The sequence below is a fragment of the Lissotriton vulgaris genome, chromosome 9 (genome assembly GCF_964263255.1).
Source record: "Lissotriton vulgaris chromosome 9, aLisVul1.2, whole genome shotgun sequence".
In the NCBI taxonomy this organism is placed as follows: Eukaryota; Metazoa; Chordata; class Amphibia; order Caudata; family Salamandridae; genus Lissotriton; species Lissotriton vulgaris.
In genome coordinates, this window is record NC_141697.1 from 12,524,619 (window position 1) to 12,546,448 (window position 21,830).

The 21,830-nt window shown below is 48.8% G+C and overlaps 1 protein-coding gene across 1 annotated transcript in view; it reads right to left on the minus strand.

The window, feature by feature from the left end:
* TTC6 (tetratricopeptide repeat domain 6) overlaps positions 1–21,830 on the minus strand; it is a 1,229,706-nt gene that overhangs the window by 265,142 nt on the left and 942,734 nt on the right. Inside the window, exon 26 of the mRNA XM_086936916.1 lies at positions 14,933–15,006. Coding sequence (XP_086793042.1) covers positions 14,933–15,006 — 74 coding nt within the window. The remainder of the gene's footprint in view (positions 1–14,932; positions 15,007–21,830) is intronic.

Here is a 21,830-nt window from a genome sequence, read left to right on the forward strand (position 1 = left end):
ACACACTCAGAGGACCCACCACCATGGTGCACATACTCAGAGGATCCACCATGGAGAGCTCACTCTGGTGCACAGCGTGAGGGCCCACCACCATGGCATTTCACCACCCCATTGCCCAGCTCTATTAATCTCATCCCTAAATAGGACCACTCTCCTCACACCTGATTCTGCACAAGATGGAGGTCCGCCATTACAAACTACTCCACCACAACATGTCAAATTAACTTCAATCGATGGCTCCCCAACTGGGAATGCACTCACCACACAGATGTTGGTGCGCTGCTAATAGTATAGTTGCCTGGCCACCCAATCAGCCCTGCGTCAGAGTCATAATGAGCTTACAACAACAGGGAGCGAAAAACTAAGTGCCAGGGCTAAGCAGGCCAAAAGATGTCAAACAAAAAAACATGGCAAAGTGAGCAAGGGACCCACGTCTTGGCATTCCCTGCCAACTAAGGGCGAACAAAGCACACACATGCAAATGATGGACGGAGCGCTGAAACGTTTCTGACACTCACCCCGAGCCACAGATCTGGATTGAAGGAACAATGATGGATTTAACTCAGTTTGCTTTGTTCACCCTAAGTGGGATGGGTATGCCCAGACGTGGGTCCCTTGCTCTCTTTGCCACTGGAATCAAGCTAGCCTGGCTGAAGAGGGGTGTTACCCCGAAACCAGTCCTAGGATGCTTGTTTGCGGTCCAGGGAAGACTTAGCTTGGCAGTTCGGGCTGGACTGTTCCCATGAGGAGCAGGGTCAAGACTGATTTGCATATAGCTGTGTCTGAACTGGGGTGGCATGGTGAGCAAAAGAATGATGATGGATTGATCTGTGATTTAGAGTGAGTGTCTGTAAAGTTTCAGCGCTCAGTCTATCATCTCCTTGTGTTTGCCCTATTCAGTCCATTCAGTAACGACAGCATGCAAAACAAGAAAATAAGTGAGGGCACTGAGCCCACACTAACAGCAGATTCATCCCGAAATCCACCCCTGTACTACAGCATTCCGCCATCCCGTATTAACAGGCCTTAATAGGCCACCCAGGTTGTGGGCCATAATTCTGCTACCTACAACACGGGCCCTTTCCAATGCTTCACTATACAGCTAGCCTCATGAAATTGAAGGGCTTGTCCTGTGCATACCAGTAAACAGTGAAATCACATGCAGTTAATGCACTTGTGAAGACCTAATTCTCTGTGAGGCCTAGTCCATGATTGTTGGCCTTGCTGAATGCTGTATGCTCGGTCTACCGTCAACTCTGAACGGCTTCTATTTTAAAGGTTCTACTGCCAGCTTTGGAAAGCAAGTGTGCGAATTAAGTAAGGCATAAACTCAGGTACGAATTGAGTCCGACATTTGTTTCACACCTCTCTGTGTGCACTCGAGTTCAGAGCCTATAGGCCAAACCCCACTGCTTTCCCCATTACTCCAAGGTTACTCAAAGATCACTGTTGCACCAAGGATCTGAAAAATTCGCAAAGTGCTCCCTAAACTACATACCCTCCAAATGAGGGAGAGAAGGACTGCAGCTACACATCAAAGTCAGTGACGTCGAAGATGTGCTGGCAACTTTTGCTGCAAGGTGGTTATCAGCGGCAGAGCTGTCCAGCTACCCAGTTCACCTGAGACGCGGGTCGTTTGAACCCACTTACCAGGAAGGGGTTTTATAACTTTTCAAGTCACTCCTAACTCCCAGGACACATTTAAAACCACACTCCCAACTACACACTAGTTTCATAAGAACACTATGCTTGCTCACTGAACTCCAATGCAGCAAGTCTGCTGATCTTCTGACTTATTATTGCTTTCAGGCCACAATTGTTCTTGGCCATTTATAAACTCGAGTAGGTTGAATGTAGCAGACCTGGGTGCCTATTCCCTGCAACACGATCATTTAAATGTTATTCTGAGTCACTGGGCAGGCATCCATCTGCAGAATCTAATCATCGGACAGGATAGTTACTATAGAAGGGAAATCACACTTAAGTGCCCACTCCTGTAGAAAGATATTAAACTGGAGGTTACTTCCATGCATCAGACTACAACAAGAAAACAATATGGCAGACAGAAAGACACGAGTGCTGCAAAGGAGCAAAAAAACAACAAAGATCAGATGACATCCCTTGAAGAGCTAACCAAGACAATCAGACTTTTAACTCACCAGTTAAACCCAAACAAACCATAGACATCAATGAGAAAATTGGGTTAATTCTTTGCAATCTCTCTTCCCTCCAAAAGTTGCTCAAAGCAAACACTGACTTTTGCAGACTGAACTATCTGCCATGGTCAATGCCTTTAAAACCCAACATATACTGGTGCAGCAGAATCCAGAATTAGTGTGCTGGAGGATGAGAACCGCAAAGATAAAACAAATCTCACAATATACAACCAAACAGATCAGGAATCTTCCCAGAACCACTACTGACATCGAAAATTGAAATAGAAGAGGAAATCTAAGAATGTTAGGGTTACTGGAATGACCAGAAAACCAACCTTCATCGTATGTCTTTTTCCTTGATTAATGGATTCAAAAAATTGTTGGCATCACATTTGAGAGACCACCTGAAACTCTAAGAGCTCACAGGGTGCCTCTAGACTTATTCTAAGAGCAAAAACCCAGGACCAATTTATTTTCAGACCCCTCAGGTTCTAGCACTCGGATTTCCTCATGTGGAAGAGGATAGACTCAAAAACGCTCATATGGAATGGCAACACGATCGGAACAGCTCAAGGCTATGCCAAGGAGACGGTCTTCATGAAAAAAAGATTTTTAAGACTACGGAACTTTCTCACCTCCCTCAACATAAACTTCTCCTTCATCGGGCTGGATAGATTCAAAATTACCAATAGGGGGAAAACCTTGATCCTTAGTGAAACCGTTGAGCCGGAGACATACATTCAGAAACAGCACCAAGATGGTATGACTATAGGTCCCCATCAACCTGATCCTGAAAAAAATGATTCCTTAAAGAATCTGACTCCTCCTGATCACTGTCAGATAAGGCTCAAGCTTTATACTTAAGATCTATACGTAGCCTTTATTCTTTGATCGCTTTCTTGAAATAGATTGATCTGCTATTGCTACTCTTGTAAACGTAGATTGGTTGGTGTAAATGGCAAATCCGCACCGCTTGTTGTCCATGATACCTATATTGCCATTCTGTTACCTATATCAAACCCATGATATCTATTCTACAAATTTGTCACTATCCTGCTAGTCAACCATGCTGAATTGCATCTAATGGCTAAGCACAGCTACCCTCCAATTAACAACTCTCGTGCCTCGGATGTATGTCGTTACTACGCATGCTTTTACAATGCATGCCTTTACCACGCAGGTTTTACAACGCAAGTCGTTACAACTTGCGTTGGGGGCGCTAGATAGTGAATAGTTTAATTTACTATTCCAACTCCAGTCCCCGTGGATAGTAGGGAAGGTTTTGGATAGTAAATTAAACTATTCCCTATCCTACAGTGCCCCCCAGCGCAAGTCGTTGTCACGACTTGCGTTGTAAAAGTTGCTTAGTAAAGGTACTGCGTGGTAAAAATTGCGTTGTAAACGCTGTTCCCCCATGCCTCTGATACAGAGGTCTAGACACCCATAACAGGGAATCCTCATGCATCCCTACACTCTATGCTACACTACACCTCACAGATTATACTATACTATTTTATATTACACTCCACACTAGCACAGCGCACGTCACTTCCGGCATGGACGATGCAAACGACACCACATGGAGCCGAATAGCACGCAGGGGTACTGCTCACGAAAACATTTCTGGATCCCTTCTGACGCCGGGGTATAATTCTGAGGTAAGGAATCTGTGGCTAGAAGTCTAAATCAGATAAAGCAATTTCAGTGGAGAGTAACTCCAGATCCATGTCAGTGGGCACAGAAAACAAGAAACTAAAGTCAGAGCGCTAAAGTAGGGCCATATTCAGTGCTGTATCACATCAGAGGAAGGACAGGAGTCTAGCTGGCATGGTGGGTCCATCTACTTGGGCATGAGAGAATGTTTTTTCTGGATTATGTCTTGTGCCTGGAAAGCAATTCATGAAGCGAGGGAGTGTCCTCAGAGGTGACAGTGATTCCCCATCCTTTAGCACCTCATCACGTCTGATAGAATTTGTGGCTAGAGCTTAAGGTTTCGCCAGATTCTGCAAAAGTTAGTTACTGATGGCCAGACACAGTCATAAAGGGGAATTCTTACTGTTAGAAATGGGATCCCTGGCTGGTCAGGGCTTGCGCCAACGTCAGTCAGAGACCACCGTTCCCAAGTCAGGGCAAGGGAGTTACACGCCAAGATAACCCCTGCTCACCCTCTAGGTAACGTGGCGCGAGCAGCAAGGCTAAACTTGGAGGCTATGTAGGTTAAGTTCAAGTTCAAGTTTAGGCATTTGTATAGCTCACTACTCACCCAGAGGGTCTCAAGGCGCTTGAGAGGATGAACGGTGCATTACTTATCGAAGAGCCAGGTTTTTAGCTGTTTTCTGAAAGAGAAGTGGTTCTGTGTGGAACGGAGGTGAGTGGGGAGAGAATTCCAAGTCTTGGCTGCTAAGTAGGAGAAGGATCTTCCTCCCATGGTGGATTTATGGATGCGCGGAATTGCGGCGAGGGCTTGATTGGATGATCGTAGTTGGCGGGTGGGTGTGTAGAAGGATAGTCGTTTGTTGCGGCATTCTGGTCCTAGGTCGTAGAGGGCTTTGTGTGCGTGGGTGAGGAGACGGAATACGATTCTCTTGTTTACGGGAAGCCAATGGAGGTCTTTAGGGTGACCGGAAATGTGGGTATGACGGGGGATGTCCAGTATGAGTCTGGCTGAAGTGTTTTGGATGCGTTGGAGTTTTTTCTGTAGTTTGGCTGTGGTTCCGGCGTAAAGGGTATTTCCATAGTCCAGTCGGCTAGTGACCAGTGCGTGGGTGACTGTCTTTCTTGTTTCGGTGGGGATCCAACTGAATATTTTTTTGAGCATGCATAGGATGTTGAAGCATGAGGATGAGACAGCGTTGACTTGTCTGGTCATCGAGAGGGAGGAGTCCAGGATGAAGCCCAGGTTACGTGCGTGATCAGTAGGTATGGGTGTGGTTCTCAGGGCTGGAGGCCACCATGAGTCGTCCCAGGCAGAGGGGGATGATCCTAAGATGAGGACTTCCGTTTTGTCCGAGTTTAGTTTTAAACGGCTGTTCTTCATCCACTCAGCTACTTCTTTCATTCCTTCGTGTAGATTGGTTTTGGCGGTGTTGGGGTCTTTGGTGAGGAAGAGTATCAGCTGGGTGTCGTCTGCGTAGGAGATGATGTTGAGGTTGTGTTGTCGCGCGATGGATGCGAGGGGGCTCATGTATACGTTGAAGAGAGTGGGACTGAGTGATGATCCTTGTGGTACGCCGCAGATGACTTCGGTGGCCTCTGATTTGAATGGGGGGAGGCGGACTCTCTGAGTTCTTCCTGCGAGGAACGAGATGATCCAGTCCAAAGCTTTTCCTTGTATTCCGACGTTGCTGAGGCGTTGTATGAGGGTGCTATGACAGACTGTGTTGAAGGATGCTGAGAGGTCAAGTAAGATGAGGGCAACTGTTTCTCTGTTGTCCAGTAGTGTTCGGATGTCGTCTGTAGCTGCGATAAGTGTGGTTTCGGTGCTGTGTTTGGCTCGGAAGCCGGATTGTGATGGGTCGAGTGATTTGTTGGATTCGAGGAAGGCGGCAAGCTGATTATTGACGGCTTTCTCAATGACTTTGGCCGGGTAAGGGAGGAGTGAGATGGGGCGGTAGTTCTTAAGTTCCGAGGGGTCTGCTGTGGGTTTCTTCAGGAGGGCGCTGAGTTCGGCATGTTTCTAGCTTTCCGGGAAGGTTGCGGAGTTGAGGGAGCAGTTGATGACATCGCGGAGATAGGGGGCGATGATGGAGTCTGCTTTGTTGAAGATGTGGTGGGGATATGGGTCGGTTGGTGAGCCTGAGTGGATGGAGTTGATCAGGCGGATGGTGTCTTCTGTAGTGATTGTGTTCCAGGCGTAAAGGTTGTGAGTGCTGTTTTGGTTCGGAGGTGGGTGGAGTGGTTTGTTGGTCGGTCTGGTTTTTGAAGCTGTTATGTATGTCGACGATTTTGTTGTGGAAGAAAGAGGATAAAGAATCGCAGAGGTCTTGGGAGGGAGTGATGTCGTTGGAGCCGGCGGTGGGGTTGGTAAAATCTTTGACGATGTTGAATAGTTCCTTGCTGTTGTGGGCGTTGTTGTCGGGTCGAACCTTGAATGTGGATTTCTTGGAGGATCGGATCAATTGGTGGTGTTTGCGGGTGGCGTCTTTGAAGGTGGTCAGGTTGTCAGTGGTTGGGTTTTTTCTCCAGATTTTCTCGAGGGTACGGCATAACTTTTTGGATTTCTTAAGGTCATCGTTGAACCTGGGGGCATTTTTGCTACCGTGTTTGATCTGGTGGTTTTTCAAGGGTGCTAATTCGTCAGCGCTGTGGGTGATCCATTGTGTGAGTTTGGTGGCAGCTTGGTTTGGTTCGATGATATGGTAGGAGGGTTTTGGTTAAGTGATGTAAAGAGTTGGTCGGTGGTGATTTTGTTCCAGTTTCTTCGAGGAATAGGTTGTGGGGGGATGTGGGTCGAGGTCTTTTTGTATCTGAAGTGGACGCAGCTGTGGTCCGTCCAGTGGAGAGTTGTGGTGTGATCGAAGGAGATGTGTTTGCTGGAGGTGAAGAAAGGGTCGAGCCTGTGTCCGGCTAGGTGAGTGGGGGTGTTAACAAGTTGTTTGAGTCCGAGATTGGCCAGGTTGTCCAGAAGGGTGGTTGTGTTGCTATCGTTTTTCTTTTCCAGGTGGAAGTTGAGGTCTCCCAGTAGGATGTGGTTCTCGGAAGAGAGGGCATGTGGGCTGATGAAGTCAGTGATGTCGTCGTTGAATTTTGTGCGGGTTCCTGGTGGTCTGTAGATGAGGGTGCCTCTAAGTGTGGTCCTGGGGTCGGTGTGGATTTGGAAGTGAAGGTGTTCGGCGGCCACAAGGTTGACATCGGAGCTGGTAGTGATTCGGATGGTGTTCTTATGGACGATGGCGATGCCTCCTCCTGTTTGGATGGGGCGGTCTTTTCGTATGATCTTGTAATTGTCCGGGATGGCTATGGCGATGTTGGGTGCTGATGAGGCATTCATCCATGTTTCAGTAAGGAAGGCGACGTCAGGTGATGTAGTGTCGAGTAGATCCCAGAGTTCGGTGGCGTGTCTGTGGATCGAGCGGGTGTTCAGCAGGATGCACTTCAGGTGGTTAGAGTCGGAGGTGTGTTCGGAGGAAGTGGATTTGGTGTGTGTCTTGGTGCAGGAAAACTTGCATGAGTGGCATGCGAATGGTCCCTGGGTGTGTTCTGGGGTAGCTTTACAGCATTGTGGTGTGCGTCCGGGGTTGAGGGCCAGTAAGGTATTGGCCTCATACGATATGCGGGTGGAGAGGGGTTTGCGGGGACCAGGGGGACTGGCGCTGGGCGCGGGCCAGGCGTGGACAGGCGTAGACGGGCTTACCTTTGGCGCACCTTCGGCGCGCATGGGGCGCGATCGCTGCACGTAAACGCTGCGCGCAAATGCATCTGTCATATATGGATAGTGGAGGGGGAGGGGCGAGGGAGGGTCAGCTGGGAGGCGGGAGCAGGGTGGAGATACGGGCTAGGAAGCACAACAACAACAAAATGGCTGCAACAGTTACAAAGCGAAAGTGGGCGAGACTGGGGCACAATCGATCAAGAAATACTTATAATGCAAACAATGTGAACACAACAATGCGCAGATTGGAATGAGCAGCGCTATATAAGGCAATAATACAATGCAGGCAGCGGTAGCAATGCGGGGGTGAAATCGCGTTGATGAGAGGCAGCAGAGCGAGCGGAGCGCAGACGCGGTGGTGACAGACAGCTGCAAAGCGCTACGATACAGCAAAACTGCTTTAAAGCGCTCTGGTATCACAAGTCACAATGATGCCTTGGGAGCGTGGGGAGGCGACCTCTTCTTAGCGAGTCAGTGTTTGCGCACGCACCCAGCAACAACACCCAAGGCCCATCACAAAGGAAACTCCACACAAGGTTATATATAAAAATAGCCTTTGTATTATACCAAAACACATTAGATAAGAACACACACTTTACAATGTGCCAACAGGCACGGGCAGAATTTACAGGGGATATGTACAAGACAGGGCCACCTGGACAACTGTCAGGAATAGGCACTTTTAGAACTTAGCACTGGGTAGAATTAGCACATATAACATAAAATATAAATCACTGTAGCACAAAATAGAACTCAAAGCACACACCCAGTAATCACTGGTAGCAGGTAAGTACCACCTACGCAACCCTAACCACCTTAGGAACAGGTCACGCAGGGAACCAGGACCTCACTAGCACCACCTGTACTAGCAAGAAAAACCACCTAAGTATCACAATACCTGTAGGGGTATAAGCACATTACACATGATGCATAAGAACACATTCAGAGGTGTAGGGAAGCAAAAAAACATGATGCAGAACCTACATTCAACGGTGTGAGAACAAGGCACATGACGCATAAAAACACATTCAGAGGTGCAGCACAGGAGAACACAAGATGCATAAACAACACGTTCAGAGGTGTAAGGAAGGAAAACACAATTGCGCCAAACTCACATAAGTCACCACCTGTGACTGTCCCTAGGCCCTCTGGCCTTGTTGGGGCTAGGACGCCCTGTGTCCCAATGTCCGGGGGGCCTAAACGCGGCATCTGCCCATGAAGTGCTGGGCAGCTGTGTAGACAATGATGGGCCAATGCTGAAGCCTTGCATGCTCTGAACACAGCACTCGTGCCACCTAGAGCCTTTCTGGGCTTGAGATCAATGGGGCCTTTGAGTCTCTCTGGGCTCTGAACACAAATAATGCCCCTGAGCCTCTCAGGCTCTGACTGTAATAATGCCCCTGAGCCTCGTGGGATCTTCAAACAAGTGATGCCCCCTAGAGCCCTCATGGCTCTGAACTAGAACTGTGGTGCTTTGGAGCCTCTCTGGGCTCTCAAGAGGTCGGTGGGGTCCCTCTCTGGGGGACCCGTGGACACCTGCGGCTTCATTGGAGTCCCTCTCAGGGGAGACTCGAAATCACAGAAATGTCGCCTCGGGCCGCGCAGGATCGTTCACCAAATTTGGCCGGTGGAGTCCGTGGTGAACTTGAAATCGCCCAAAATGCCCCCGGAACGGTGGAGTTCCTCCTTTGGACTGTGAGTACAAATGCAAGGGCCCCGGGAGCCTCTCTCAGGCAAGGCACTCACCGGCTACTTCTTGGCTCCTGATCTCGGCGGTGGCCGCAGGGGAAGCTCTCTCTCCCCTCGGCTCTGCCGCTCTTCTCCACCTCCCGGTAAGCTTCTGGGGTGGCAGTTCCTCTCACTGGCTGCGAGGCTCTCCCTTCCTTCTGGGAGCCTCGTGGCCATCGCGCCGGACTTCTCTCTCTCCCAGGGGCTCTCCCTTCACTTGGGAGCCCCGGGCAGGATACGGTTGGCTGCTTCTGGCTTCCTGTTTGTGGCGGGCCTGGCCCGTCACGCCACAGCTTGCCTGACTTTCGCATCAGACCTCGGGCTAGCAGCCAATCACAGCGCGGCCTGGGGAATGACGTCACGGGGGTGCCTCGGGCCGGACGGCGGTGATTTCTTCTGGGCAAAAGAGGGGTGGGCACCCTCGAAATCAATAATAAATCGGGGCTAAGAAAATTTTTTAAAAGAGCTCCTCAGCGCTAGGGGCAATAAAAGCGCTTCCAGGCGCTTGAGGCAGATAAAGCTCTTCCAGGCGCTTTAGGGGTAAATACAGCACTCCCAAGCGCTACAGACACCCAGGCGCTCTGGGGCGCCAGAGGAAAAGCAAAAGTCCAGGACACAGGTCAGCACAAGTCCTCCTAGAAAATGCAGCAAGGCAGGGGGGGCAAGGCTGGACCCAGGGGCCAGCTCACTGGTCCCTCCAGGCAGGAAGGTGGTCCAAGTGGCGGTTACTCCTGGCGCCCAGCAGCAGCAGCCCCCCTCAAGTAAGGTCAGGAAAAAGAACAGTTTGTGTGGGGACACAGCCCCTCTCTTATACACCACATTCCTTTGTCTTTGTCACAGGGTGAGGGGAAAAACCAGTCACAGCTGGTTTGGGAGCACTCTGATGTGCTCAGCCCCTCACTCTATTCACTGGCAGGGCTAGGGTCATTAGACGCACCACAGAGGGCGGAGCCAGCATTGTGTGGGGAAAGCCCAGCGCTATTCAGGACCCAGGTGCACTCCTCCCCAGCCATCAGCATGCTAATCTCACACTCACCACCGGGGCAGACCCATCCAGACTCCTGGAGCCAGGCTCACCAGCCAGCTCCAGCCAATCACACGGCAGACACATTTTACACTAATATGCCAACTCCCAGAAGTGGCACTTCCACACAAGACACAATCAGGCCACATACATCATTGCGAAGCATTCAATCACATGAGTCCGCACATACCAAACTCGAGCCTGCACACCTCACGCATCAGATACTACCAGGGACACAGAAATTCCCCATGCATTCCTATGGGAGGGCAGGCCAACCTTACTCCACGGACTCACAGTGCGCCCGCACTTTCCACTGGGACACGGTGAAAGTGCGCAGAAAACAAAAAATCACTACCACCAATTCACATTCATAAGCAAAAAGTTTAGGGGTGAACCTGCCAGAAGGGCCAAGTCCAACACTTACCTGACAACGTATGTGCTCCTGGGTAGGCCGGGGCCATCCTCATAAAGTGTGGGGTTCCTGACTGGGGGGAGGTCCAGCTTTCAGCAACACTGTGCTATGTTGGGTGACGTTATAGTGAACGTTTGTAGTATCACATCATACTAATTGTCAGCTTAGGTCCACACACAATATGTGAGACCTCTGAAGAGTGCGAAGATTAGAAGGCCTCTCAGATGTGTTGGCCTTCTTCAGGATAGGACTTTGTAATATCCTGTATATTGTGTGTATGCATATTTCCCACTACTCCATCTGTAGAACTCTTTGGTGTGATGTCATTTGGAATGTTATTCTATGAAGCAGTCAGTTGGAGTAGGGCTGGGTGCCTAGCTGGGCGCTCCTGGTGGGGCTATATACTGATGTACTACTGTTCTCCCATCTATCTACAATAAATCCATCTGAACATCACCAACCTGCCTGGAGTCTGTTACTACATTTATTTGGCGACGATTGAACTAAAGAACCTGCGTATGCTACCTCTGAAGACCACTGAGGACATCCTGTGTTCCTACTCTCAACCTCAAGTAACTTCAAGCAATCTTTTAAACTACAATTTGCTCCAACTCTTCATCTGGCACACATCGGCCTCACCAGTGACCACCCACCGGTCGCCCTCAATGCTCAAGTGCCAGTTCAAGTTTCTTCAGTGAGGGTAAGCCTGCCAGTATGCGTTCTGCGTGATCTGTTTGCCTGTTACATGCCTACACACTTTGCCTGATGTTCCTACAGTGTGTGTAAAAGACTTTCTAAGCTACGCAAGCAGCACCTCACTTGATTCAGTTTGTGTGTCTTCACAGCGTTCCCTATTTTCTTGAAACAAGGAGTTACACCTCCTTTTACAGTTCAAGCCTCTGCATGCTGTGGTTGTTCCTACAACGTCTATTTCATATGCAGCACAAACCAGTTCCTGCTTTTTCTTCAGACCTACAGCCTGTGCCTGTGCCAAAGTTTTTAGCACTGAGTAAGGTTTCCAACATCAATCTACTGACTTTTCATTTACCAGCTCGAGGCATTTCATTTATAAACCCTGCACTTCAAAAGCTTACAGACTGTCACTGTTATTTGATCTACCCTACTTCCTGGCATCTCCCCTGAATCAACTCTGCCCTGTTTCGTCCTTCAAAGTCAAGACCTCTTTGTGTCACGGACAGAGCATGATTCTGCGCAATATTTTCGTGAGCTTGTGCATGTTTGGTGTCATTTCCAACATTTACAAATAGCCTTTTTCTAACATTGTGTAGTTTAGTTTTCTTTAAATTATTTCTAGAAAAAGACGTTTCGACTTGGCAGTTTATTATCTCTGCAATTCAAAGATCGTTTGAGTTCTACACCACGCGCACTTCTCCCACTTTCAGTCAGCTGCCTTCGTGTATACATGTTTGCTGTGTTTTGGACTCGGACTGATCGTGCGTCAGGAAGCGCAGTTCCCAATGTCCAAAAGTCACATCTATTTTGCGTCTGCAACTGATATATACTTTGAAATGAGAGCGCGCTCCTGACCTCTTCACTCGTGATGCCATTCATGACGTCTTCCTTCTTGACAATCGTCACTGCTGCTGTTGGACGCCTCGCAGCTTGAACGTGCCTCAAACCACCCGGCATTCACGTCTTGGAGCGTGCCTCCATGTTGTCGCTGACGTTTCTGGTGTATATTATCTGCAGCTTGTGGGTCCTGTCTTCACCGGAGTTCGTTTTCTGATGTTCTATTTTATTGCCATCAGTGCAACTGTAAGTTTGGTAATCTGCTCTTTGCTTTATCATTTATTTCACTCAGGGGCACAGATCGAGCTCCGGGGTTATAATACGTGTGAAGGACATATTAGTTGTAAGAGAATATGAGATCTTGAGCCTAAGTGCTTTACTACGTTGTCAACTACATTCTGTTAGTGGAATAGTGGTGTCCTTCGTTCTCAGATTGAAATTTACTTTGCCTGCATTTCTACTTTATTCTTTACACTTGTATCATACTGCCATCTAGTGTCTTGTTTGTAATTGAATGTCATTTATTTCTTTTGCCTTTGTCTAGGTTTGATTTTACGGGGCATTCATTTATAAGCCTATTATCTACTTAGAGTATTGTGAGGGTTTCAGTCAGCATGGTGTTTATAAGGTTATTACCTTCATGTGTGGGGTCTTCAATCTATGTATTTAGTAGTGCACATTGTTTTACCTCACAAAGTCCATGGAATTTTGCTTATCTGATGTATAATATTACCCTCACAATGTACACAATTTCTAGTTTTCAGTCCTGTTTTCACAATGCACACTCTGTACCTCAACCCAAGGTGTCATTGCACAATATTCTGTTTGTTTCTCACAGTGCACATACAGTACCTCAACCCGAGGTGTTACGTAGGTGTTTCTCTTGTTATTACAGTGCATATTGTTATTACCCTATATGGTGTGTTACGCATGTATTTGCATCCTGTTGTTTCTATGCACAATTTTGACTCTTCTGGAGGTGTGTTTCTTGGGTCCGCCCATCATCCTGTGCATAATTTGACCTCATGTCGAGGTACGTTTTTAATATATACATGTTATTTTTACTCATGACATTACATGTATACCTTCACTTCAGTGCACATTTTTTTTTACCTTTCTTAAGGTGTCTAGTGTAGGTTAATGGTTTTACTTCTACTGTGCACAATAGTTTTGGGTATCTGGTTTTTCCTCTGCACGTTCATATTTTACCCTGTTGGGTGTATGGTTTAGGTTTTACTGCAGTGGTCTGTTTAGACCTGGCATTTCTTTATTCTGTTTTACGAACTTATTTCGCTGTAGCCCAGTACTTTTCAATTGTGTTATTTTTTCTAATGTTTTTTATTGTATAGAGAGGAATGAATTCTAGTTTGCTTTTCACTTCTTCTCTATCATCTCATTTTCTCCTGAAGTGGTTTACTCTTTTGTGTACTTTCCTGGCCAGTTCGTGCACAGAGGGTTCTCATTGATGGTTTCTGTTTCTTCTCTTTATTTCTTTTCGCTTTCATTAGAAAGCAGGATGGGAAACGGGTTTTGTATTTCTGTTTCTTATCATCTAGCTTTACTTTGTTTCTATAGCTTTACTTTGTTTCTCTAGTTCACTTCTCTTATTTTCCACCCTCTAGGTTTTTATCTAGTCTTGCTTTGTTTCTACACCTCTCTTCTGTTTATCTCTGTCTACATGGTTTTACACCTGAATATGTTCTTTTGCTTTTATTAGAAAAGAGGATATGTAATATCCTGTATATTGTGTTTCTGCATATTTCCCACTACTTCATCTGTAGAACTCTTTGGTGTGATGTCATTTGGAATGTTATTCTATGAAGCAGTCAGTTGGAGTAGGGCTGGGTGCCTAGCTGGGCGCTCCTGGTGGGGCTATATACTGATGTACTACTGATCTCCCATCTATCTACAATAAATCATCTGAACATCACCAACCTGCCTGGAGTCAGTTACCACAGACTTATTATGAGCACTGGGTCATAAACTGTGGCACTGTCAAGTGTTTCAAAGAATCAGAGGATGGCGGGGCTGAAAAAAGGCAGAATAAAATACTGTGTTTTGTTGTTCATACTACTTAGATTAGGTTTTATATGAGTTGGAGGCTCATGAAAGCTAGAGTGAAGCCATTGGGGTTAAGTCTGTGCTCGCAAGACCAAAGTGGATCAGATAACGCAAAGGCAGATACAGTGACAGAAACATTTAAAGGCCGGTCACAAGTCACCGGGTTGTCCCAATGGGAGCAGGCGTTATACTGGACCATCTATAATGGCCTCATATTCGTTTATGGTAGCATTGCATACAAAACCTAAGCCAAGCACGTTCCCTTCTTCACATTAATGCTTTAAATTCATTTCATGGGACTGCTGCGTAGTCAAAAATGCAACAAGTTGAAGGACCCAACCATTGCATACAAGTGGTCAAGGTTGTTGCCCAAAGCGAGGTGGTCGTCTGCAGTGGAATGAGAATGTCACAAGACTGTCTGGGACCTACGAAGGAGCATCTGTAACTTTATGTAACTCAGTGCATGCCCTGGACTGACCACAGCCGTCTGACCTGATTCTACTCGAAGGTCTACCAACAGATCATCCAGGGAGTCAAACAATGTCAGAGCACAGTCATACGAAGAGAAGGAGTCTATGCCAGGACACCTTGAATACTTCCTGTGCTTCAAGTACTGCACACACCAGAGCCTTAAGAACACACATCTGTACCTGTGGTGACAAAGGCCGAGCACCAGCAGAACCCGGACATCTGATGGATGCTTCTCCATTGCTCCCTTGAAGTCCTGTTAGGTAACAAGAAAGGAAACAGGGGTGAAGTAACTATTACACCAGAAGTGATCCAATTTTATAAACATTCACAAACGCCCCACCACAGCCCACGCTGGACACTAACATCCTTTAAATGACCATCCAGAGATAAGGTGCAGTCACTAACTATTCCTGCACACCCCTTGCAGACACTAACCGCAAGCAGACTTCTCGCCGTAGTCATAGCTGGTCATCAACTTCCCGAGAAGGCCATCCACAGTCACTCCTGACTGTTACCTGCCTGAAACCGCCTTTACAGTTACTGCCAAGCACAGTCTATACTGCCTGTCACTGCATGTCACTGCAATTCACTGTCTGTCACTGCAGTTCACTGTCTGTCACTGCAGGTCACTGCAGTTCACTGCCTGTCACGGCCTGTCACTGCATGTTGTTGCAGGTCACTGGCTGTCACTGCCTATCACTGCAGATCACTGCTTGTCACTGCAGGTCACTGCCTGTCACTGCCTGTCCCTGCAGGTCACTGTATGTCCCTGCAGGTCACTGCATGTCATTGCAGGTGACTGCCTGTCACTGCAGGTCACTGTCTGTCACTGCATGTCACTGCCTGTGACTGCATGTCACTGTAGGCCACTGCATGTCACTGCAGGTCACTGTCTGTCACCACAGTTCACTGTCTGTCACTGCAGTTCACTGCCTGTCACTGCAGGTCACTGTCTGTCACTGCCTGTCACTGCAGATCACTGCAGGTCACTGCAAGTTGCTGTCTGTCACTGCCTGTTACTGACAGGCAGTGACATGCAGGGACAGACAGTGGCCTGTCACTGCAGGTCGCTGTGTGTCACTGCATGACACTGGAAGTCACTGCCTGTCACTTCCTGTCATTGCAGGTCACTGCCTGTCACTGCAGGTCACTGCCTGTCACTGCCTCTCACTGGCAGGTCACTGTCACTGCAGGTCACTGTCTGTCACTGCAGGTCACTGCCTGACACTGCAGGTCACTGTCTTTCACTGCAGGTCACTGACTGTCACTGCAGGTCACTGCCTGTCACTGACTGTCACTGCAGGTCACTGCCTGCCACTGTCACTGCAGGTCACTGCCTATCACTGCAGGTCACTCTCTGTCACTGCTTGTCAATGCAGGTAACTGTCTGCCACTGCTGGCCACTGTCTGTCACTGAAGGTCACTGTCTGTCACTGTAGGTCACAGCAGGTCACAGACTGTCACTACAGGTCACTGCCTGTCACTGCCTGTCACTGCATTCCACTGCGGGTGACTGTCCGTCACTGCTGGTCACTGCAGGTCACTGCAGATTACTGCCTGTCACTGCCTGTCACTGCAGGTCACTGTCTGTCACTGCAGATCACTGCATGTCACTGCCTGTCACTACAGGTCACTGTCTGTCACTGCAGGTCACTGCTTGTCACAGCCTGTCACTGCAGGTTACTGCCTGTCACGGCGGGTAACTGCCTGTCACTGCATGTCATTGCAGGTACCTGCATGTCACTGCAGATCACTGATAGGCACTGCCTGTTACTGCATGGCACTGCCTGTCACTGTAGGTCACAGCAGGTCACTGCCTGTCACTGCATGTCACTGCCTGTCACTGCAGGTCACTGTCTGTCACTGTAGGTCACTGCCTGTCACTGTCTGTCACTGCATGTCACTGCAGGTCAATGCATGTCAATGTCTGTCAATGTCTGTCACTTCAGGTCAATGCCTGTCACTGCAGGTCACTGCCTGTCACTGCAGATCACTGTCTGACACTGCATGTCACTGCTGGTCACTGCGTGTAACTGCCTGTCACTGCAGGTCACTGTCTGTCCCTGCCTATCACTGCAGGTCACTCTCTGTCACTGCTTGTCACTGCATGTCACTGCAGGTGACTATCTGTCACTGCAGGTCACTGTCTGTCACTGTAGATCACTGCCTGTCACTGCAGGTTACTGTCTGCCACTGCTGGTCACTGCCTGTCACAGCAGGTCACTGTCTGTCACTACAGGTCACGGCCTGTCACTGCTTGTCACTGCCTGTCACTGGCTGTCACTGCAGGTGACTGTCCATCACTGCAGGTCACTGCTTGTCACTGCAGGTCACTGACTGTCACTGCATGTCAATGCGTGTCACTGCAGGTCACTGTCTGTCACTGAAGGTCACTGTCTGTCACTGAAGGTCACTGTCTGTCACTGTAGGTCACTGCAGGTCACTGACTGTCACTACAGGTCACTGTCTGTCACTGCATGCCACTGCAGGTGACTGTCCGTCACTGCTTGTTACTGCAGATCACTGCCTATCACTGCATGTCACTGCCTGTCACTGCAGGTCACTTTCTGTCACTGCCTGTCACTACAGGTCACTGCCTGTCACTGCAGGTAACTGCCTGTCACTGCCTGTCCCTGCATGTCATTGCAGGTGACTGCATGTCACTGCAGGTCACTGCCTGTCACTGCATGTCACTGCCTGTCAATGCAGGTCACTGTCTGTCACTGTAGGTCAATGCCTGTCACTGTCTGTCACTGCAGGTCACTGCAGGTCTATGCATGTCAATGCCTGTCACTGTCTGTCACTGCAGGGCAATGCCTGTCACTGCAGATCACTGCCTGTCACTGCAGATCACTGTCTGACACTGCATGTCACTGCCTGTCACTGCGAGTAACTGCCTGTCACTGCAGGTCACTGTCTGTCACTGCATGTCACAGCAGGTCACTCTCTGTCACTGCAGGTCACTGTCTGTCACTGCAGGTCACTGCCTGTCACAGCCTGTCACTGCAGGTCACTGCCTGTCACTGCAGGTAACTGCCTGTCACTGCCTGTCCCTGCATGTCATTGCAGGTGACTGCATGTCACTGCAGATCACTGCCTGTCACTGCATGGCACTGCCTGTCACTGAAGGTCACTGCAGGTCACTGCCTGTCACTGCATGTCACTGCCTGTCACTGCAGGTCACTGTCTGTCACTGTAGGTCAATGCCTGTCACTGTCTGTCACTGCATGTCACTGCAGGTCTATGCATGTCAATGCCTGTCACTGTCTGTCACTGCAGGTCAATGCCTGTCACTGCAGGTCACTGCCTGTCACTGCCTGTCACTGCAGATCACTGTCTGACACTGCATGTCACTGCCTGTCACTGCGAGTAACTGCCTGTCACTGCAGGTCACTGTCTGTCTCTGCATGTCACAGCAGGTCACTCTCTGTCACTGCCTGTCACTGCATGTTACTGCAGGTTACTGTCTGTCACTGCAGGTCACTGCCTGTCTGTGCTGACCGGATTTTCGGCTCTATTTCTGAGTGATGGTGACTTTAAGCTTGCTACCATCCTGGATCTCTATTCTTGGCTTGTGTTGGTCCCTTTTAGGCCTTTTTCAAAACCTAGAAGCATAAACTAGAGGATAGCTGCTTAATATGATGATAGATCCCTTATTCTTGGCTCTAATCCATCTATTGCCTATTGGCTTTGACATAATTATGTGTCCTTTCATTATCCTACCTATAGTAGAGGGTGGATCCTGTAGTCCTGACTTTATATTACATATTGGTATGGTTTGTGTAGGTACTCTGACAGAGCTAAGTGTTATTTCATCCTTCTCAGGCCTACACGGCCCTGAACTAGAGAGACTCCATTTTGATTTCTGTCCCTGCAGACTGAGATGCTTGCAGGGTAAAGGTGATGTTTTAGTTATGAAGTATTGTTCACTTGGAGAGAACCGGTCTGGGCCAGCCCTTATCGGTAGGCTGTATTATTCTTTGTGTCGAAGACACCACAAAAGGCCGGCTGTCTGGGTGTGTGTCCTTGGCGCAGAGTGGTGCAGAGATCTGATGGGCGGCGGGCTGATGGCTGGAACTTTCCATGAGGAGAGAGCATTCCATATTAGTGAAGTGCAGAGGCGGAGTCAGTTAGAATCAGAAGGAGTGGAGAAGTAGAAGGAGTGGAGAAGCAGAAGGAGTTGGAGCAGAGGAGAAGAGACAGTCGATGCTTGGAACAGAGAGAAGTCAGTTAGTCAGTTTGTCAGTGAGACAGTTGGAGCCAGAGAGAAGAAGAAGATGCTTGGAACAGAGAGAAGACAGACAGACAGTCAGTGAGCTGGAACCAGAGAGAGAAGTCAGAAGCAGTTGTGAGCAGATGGTGTTTTGAACAGAGAGAAATGAGATGATGTTTGGAACTGAAGGAAGCAGTCAGAAGCAGTTACTTGTCAGAAGGAGTTGTGATCAGGTGGAGTCTGAAGTGATGCCTTTTGGAAGAGACTGAAGTTATATCGTGGATTATTCTGTGGGAGCAGCTGGAGTGAATTGGACGTGAGATAATCAGACAGAGTGAAGAAGCTAGTGGAGGGAACGGTTATCAGAGCGGCAGAAACTAGTAGGCTGAAGCTGGAAGGTGGAGAGAGTTCGTGGGGGAGAGGAATCCAGTGCAGAGTGATCAGCGCAGATGCGTGTATCTGAGACGAGCTAAGGCACAGACGAGGGAGGAACCCAGATGACAGCTAGAGCAAGACTTCATACTAATCAGGTGATATTTGTCCTTCACATTTAAACATTAACCTTGTCCCTATTGTGTTGCTAATCCTTTTCCTTTCAGCGGTGTGCAGTCTATTTACAGTCCCTGTTAGTTACATGTGGGTGTGCAGTCTATTTACAGTCCCTGTTAGTTACATGTGGATGTGGTATAGTAATAAAGCTTTACAGAGACCCCGCAGTCTGTGTATGTGTCTATTCCCCTTTTATTTTGCAGGCTATGTGTTATAGTATGTGTTATATTGTTATTGTTATTGTAATAAAGATACCCCAGTTCTTAGTGAACCAGCGTATGCCTTGTTCTTATATAGTGCAGGTAACCTTTTCTTCTAGTCAGGTGTCAGTGCACGAACGGAAGCGACCCCCGATCAGGTAAGTGACCACTGAATAATTAGGGAGAGAGGAGCCCTTGAGCTAAGAGAATAAGTTATACACTATGTAATTCGGCCTTTATTCATAATATTGTAGTAGTGATCCTCTAGTGAATAGTGAGAGTAACTTCCCAACATAGAGAGAGAGAGCTGAAGGTATTCATAGGAAAGTGATCGTCATAGAAAGTGGCATTAATGAGAGCACCAGGGAGGACACTGGTGTGTAATGAGATCGCCTCTAGGGAAAGTGGCGTTAGTGAGAGCACTGATTGTAGTCAGTGTGTATACCCACAGGATTGTGGCTTGTGTATGTATGAAATAGTGAGAGCACCAGGGGTGACACTGGTGTGGATACCCACAGGATTGTGGCTTGTGCGAGCACTGGTTGCGGTCAGTGTGTAATGGTATATAATCAGAACTGCCCCAGGGTAGATTAGTCTGGGCCCATGTGGTCGCGAGACTATGAGGTATGAGTGTGGTGTAGGGCATGGACGTCCTTAGTAATTAGTGAGTATTCCTAGTAATCCCTATAGATTTAGTGGTGTTTCTGATGATATGAGCTTGTATATTGCGAGTTCCCCCATCCTCAGGTAGGTACCCAGGTGCCTGGATAGATGGGTCCTGAGGAGGGAGGTGGTTGCGTTTCGGCTGGGTTGGTGGTGCTCTGATGAGCTGATCCTATCTGGTCCGAGAATCCGGTCGTTACACTGTCACAGCATGTCACGGCACGTCACTGTCTGTCACTGCAGGTCACGGCCTGCCACTGCCCGTCACTGCAGGTTACTGTCCGTCACTGCAGGTTACTGTCCGTCACTGCAGGTCACTGCCTGTCACTGTAGGTCACTGCCTGTCACTGCATGACACTGCAGGTAACTGTCTGTCACTGCAGGGCACTGCATGTCACTGCAAATCACTGCCTGACACTGCAGGTCACTGCATGTTACTGTCTGTCACTGCCTGTCACTGCCTGTCACTACATGGCACTGCCTGTCACTGCAGGTCACTGCCTGTCACTGCATGTCACTGTCTGTCACTGTCTGTCACTGCCTGTCACTGCTGGCACTGCCTGTCACTGCAGGTCACTGACTGTCACTGTATGTCACTGCCTGTCACTGCAGGGCACTGTCTGTCACTGCCTTTCACTGTCTGTCACTGCCTGTCACTGCAGGTCACTGCATGTTACTGTCTGTCACTGCATGGCACTGCCTGTCACTGCAGGTCACTGCCTGTCACTGTATGTCACTGCCTGTCACTGCCTGTCACTACATGGCACTGCCTGTCACTGCAGGTCACTGCCTGTCACTGCATGCCACTGCCTGTCACTGCATGTCACTGCCTGTCACTGCAGGGCACTGTCTGTCACTGCAAGTCACTGCCTGTCACTGTCTGTCACTGCCTGTCACTGCTGGCACTGCCTGTCACTGCAGGTCATTGCCTGTCACTGTATGTCACTGCAGGGCACTGTCTGTCAATGCATGTCACTCCAAGTCAATGCATGTCAATGCATGTCACTGTCTGTCAGTGCAGGTCACTGCCTGTCACTGCAGGTCACTGCCTGTCACTGCAGGTCACTGTCTGTCCCTGCAGGTCACTGCCTGTCACAGCAGGTCACTGCCTGTCAGTGCAGATCACTTCCTGTCACTGCATGTCACTGCCTGTCACTGCATGTTATTGCCTGTCACTGTAGGTCGCTGTCTGTCACTGCAGGGACCTACCGGCAGTCACAGCATCACAGGCCGGGACCTACCAGTAATCACAGCACGGCAGGTAGGTACCTACCGGATATCACAGCATGGAAGGCAGGTACCTACCGGCAATCACAGCACGGCAGGCAGGATCTTCCGGCAAGCACAACACGGCAGGCCGGGGCCCACCGGCAATCACAGCACGGCAGGCCGGGACAAACCGGCAATCACAGCACGGCAGGCGGGGACCTACCGACAATCACAGCACGGCAG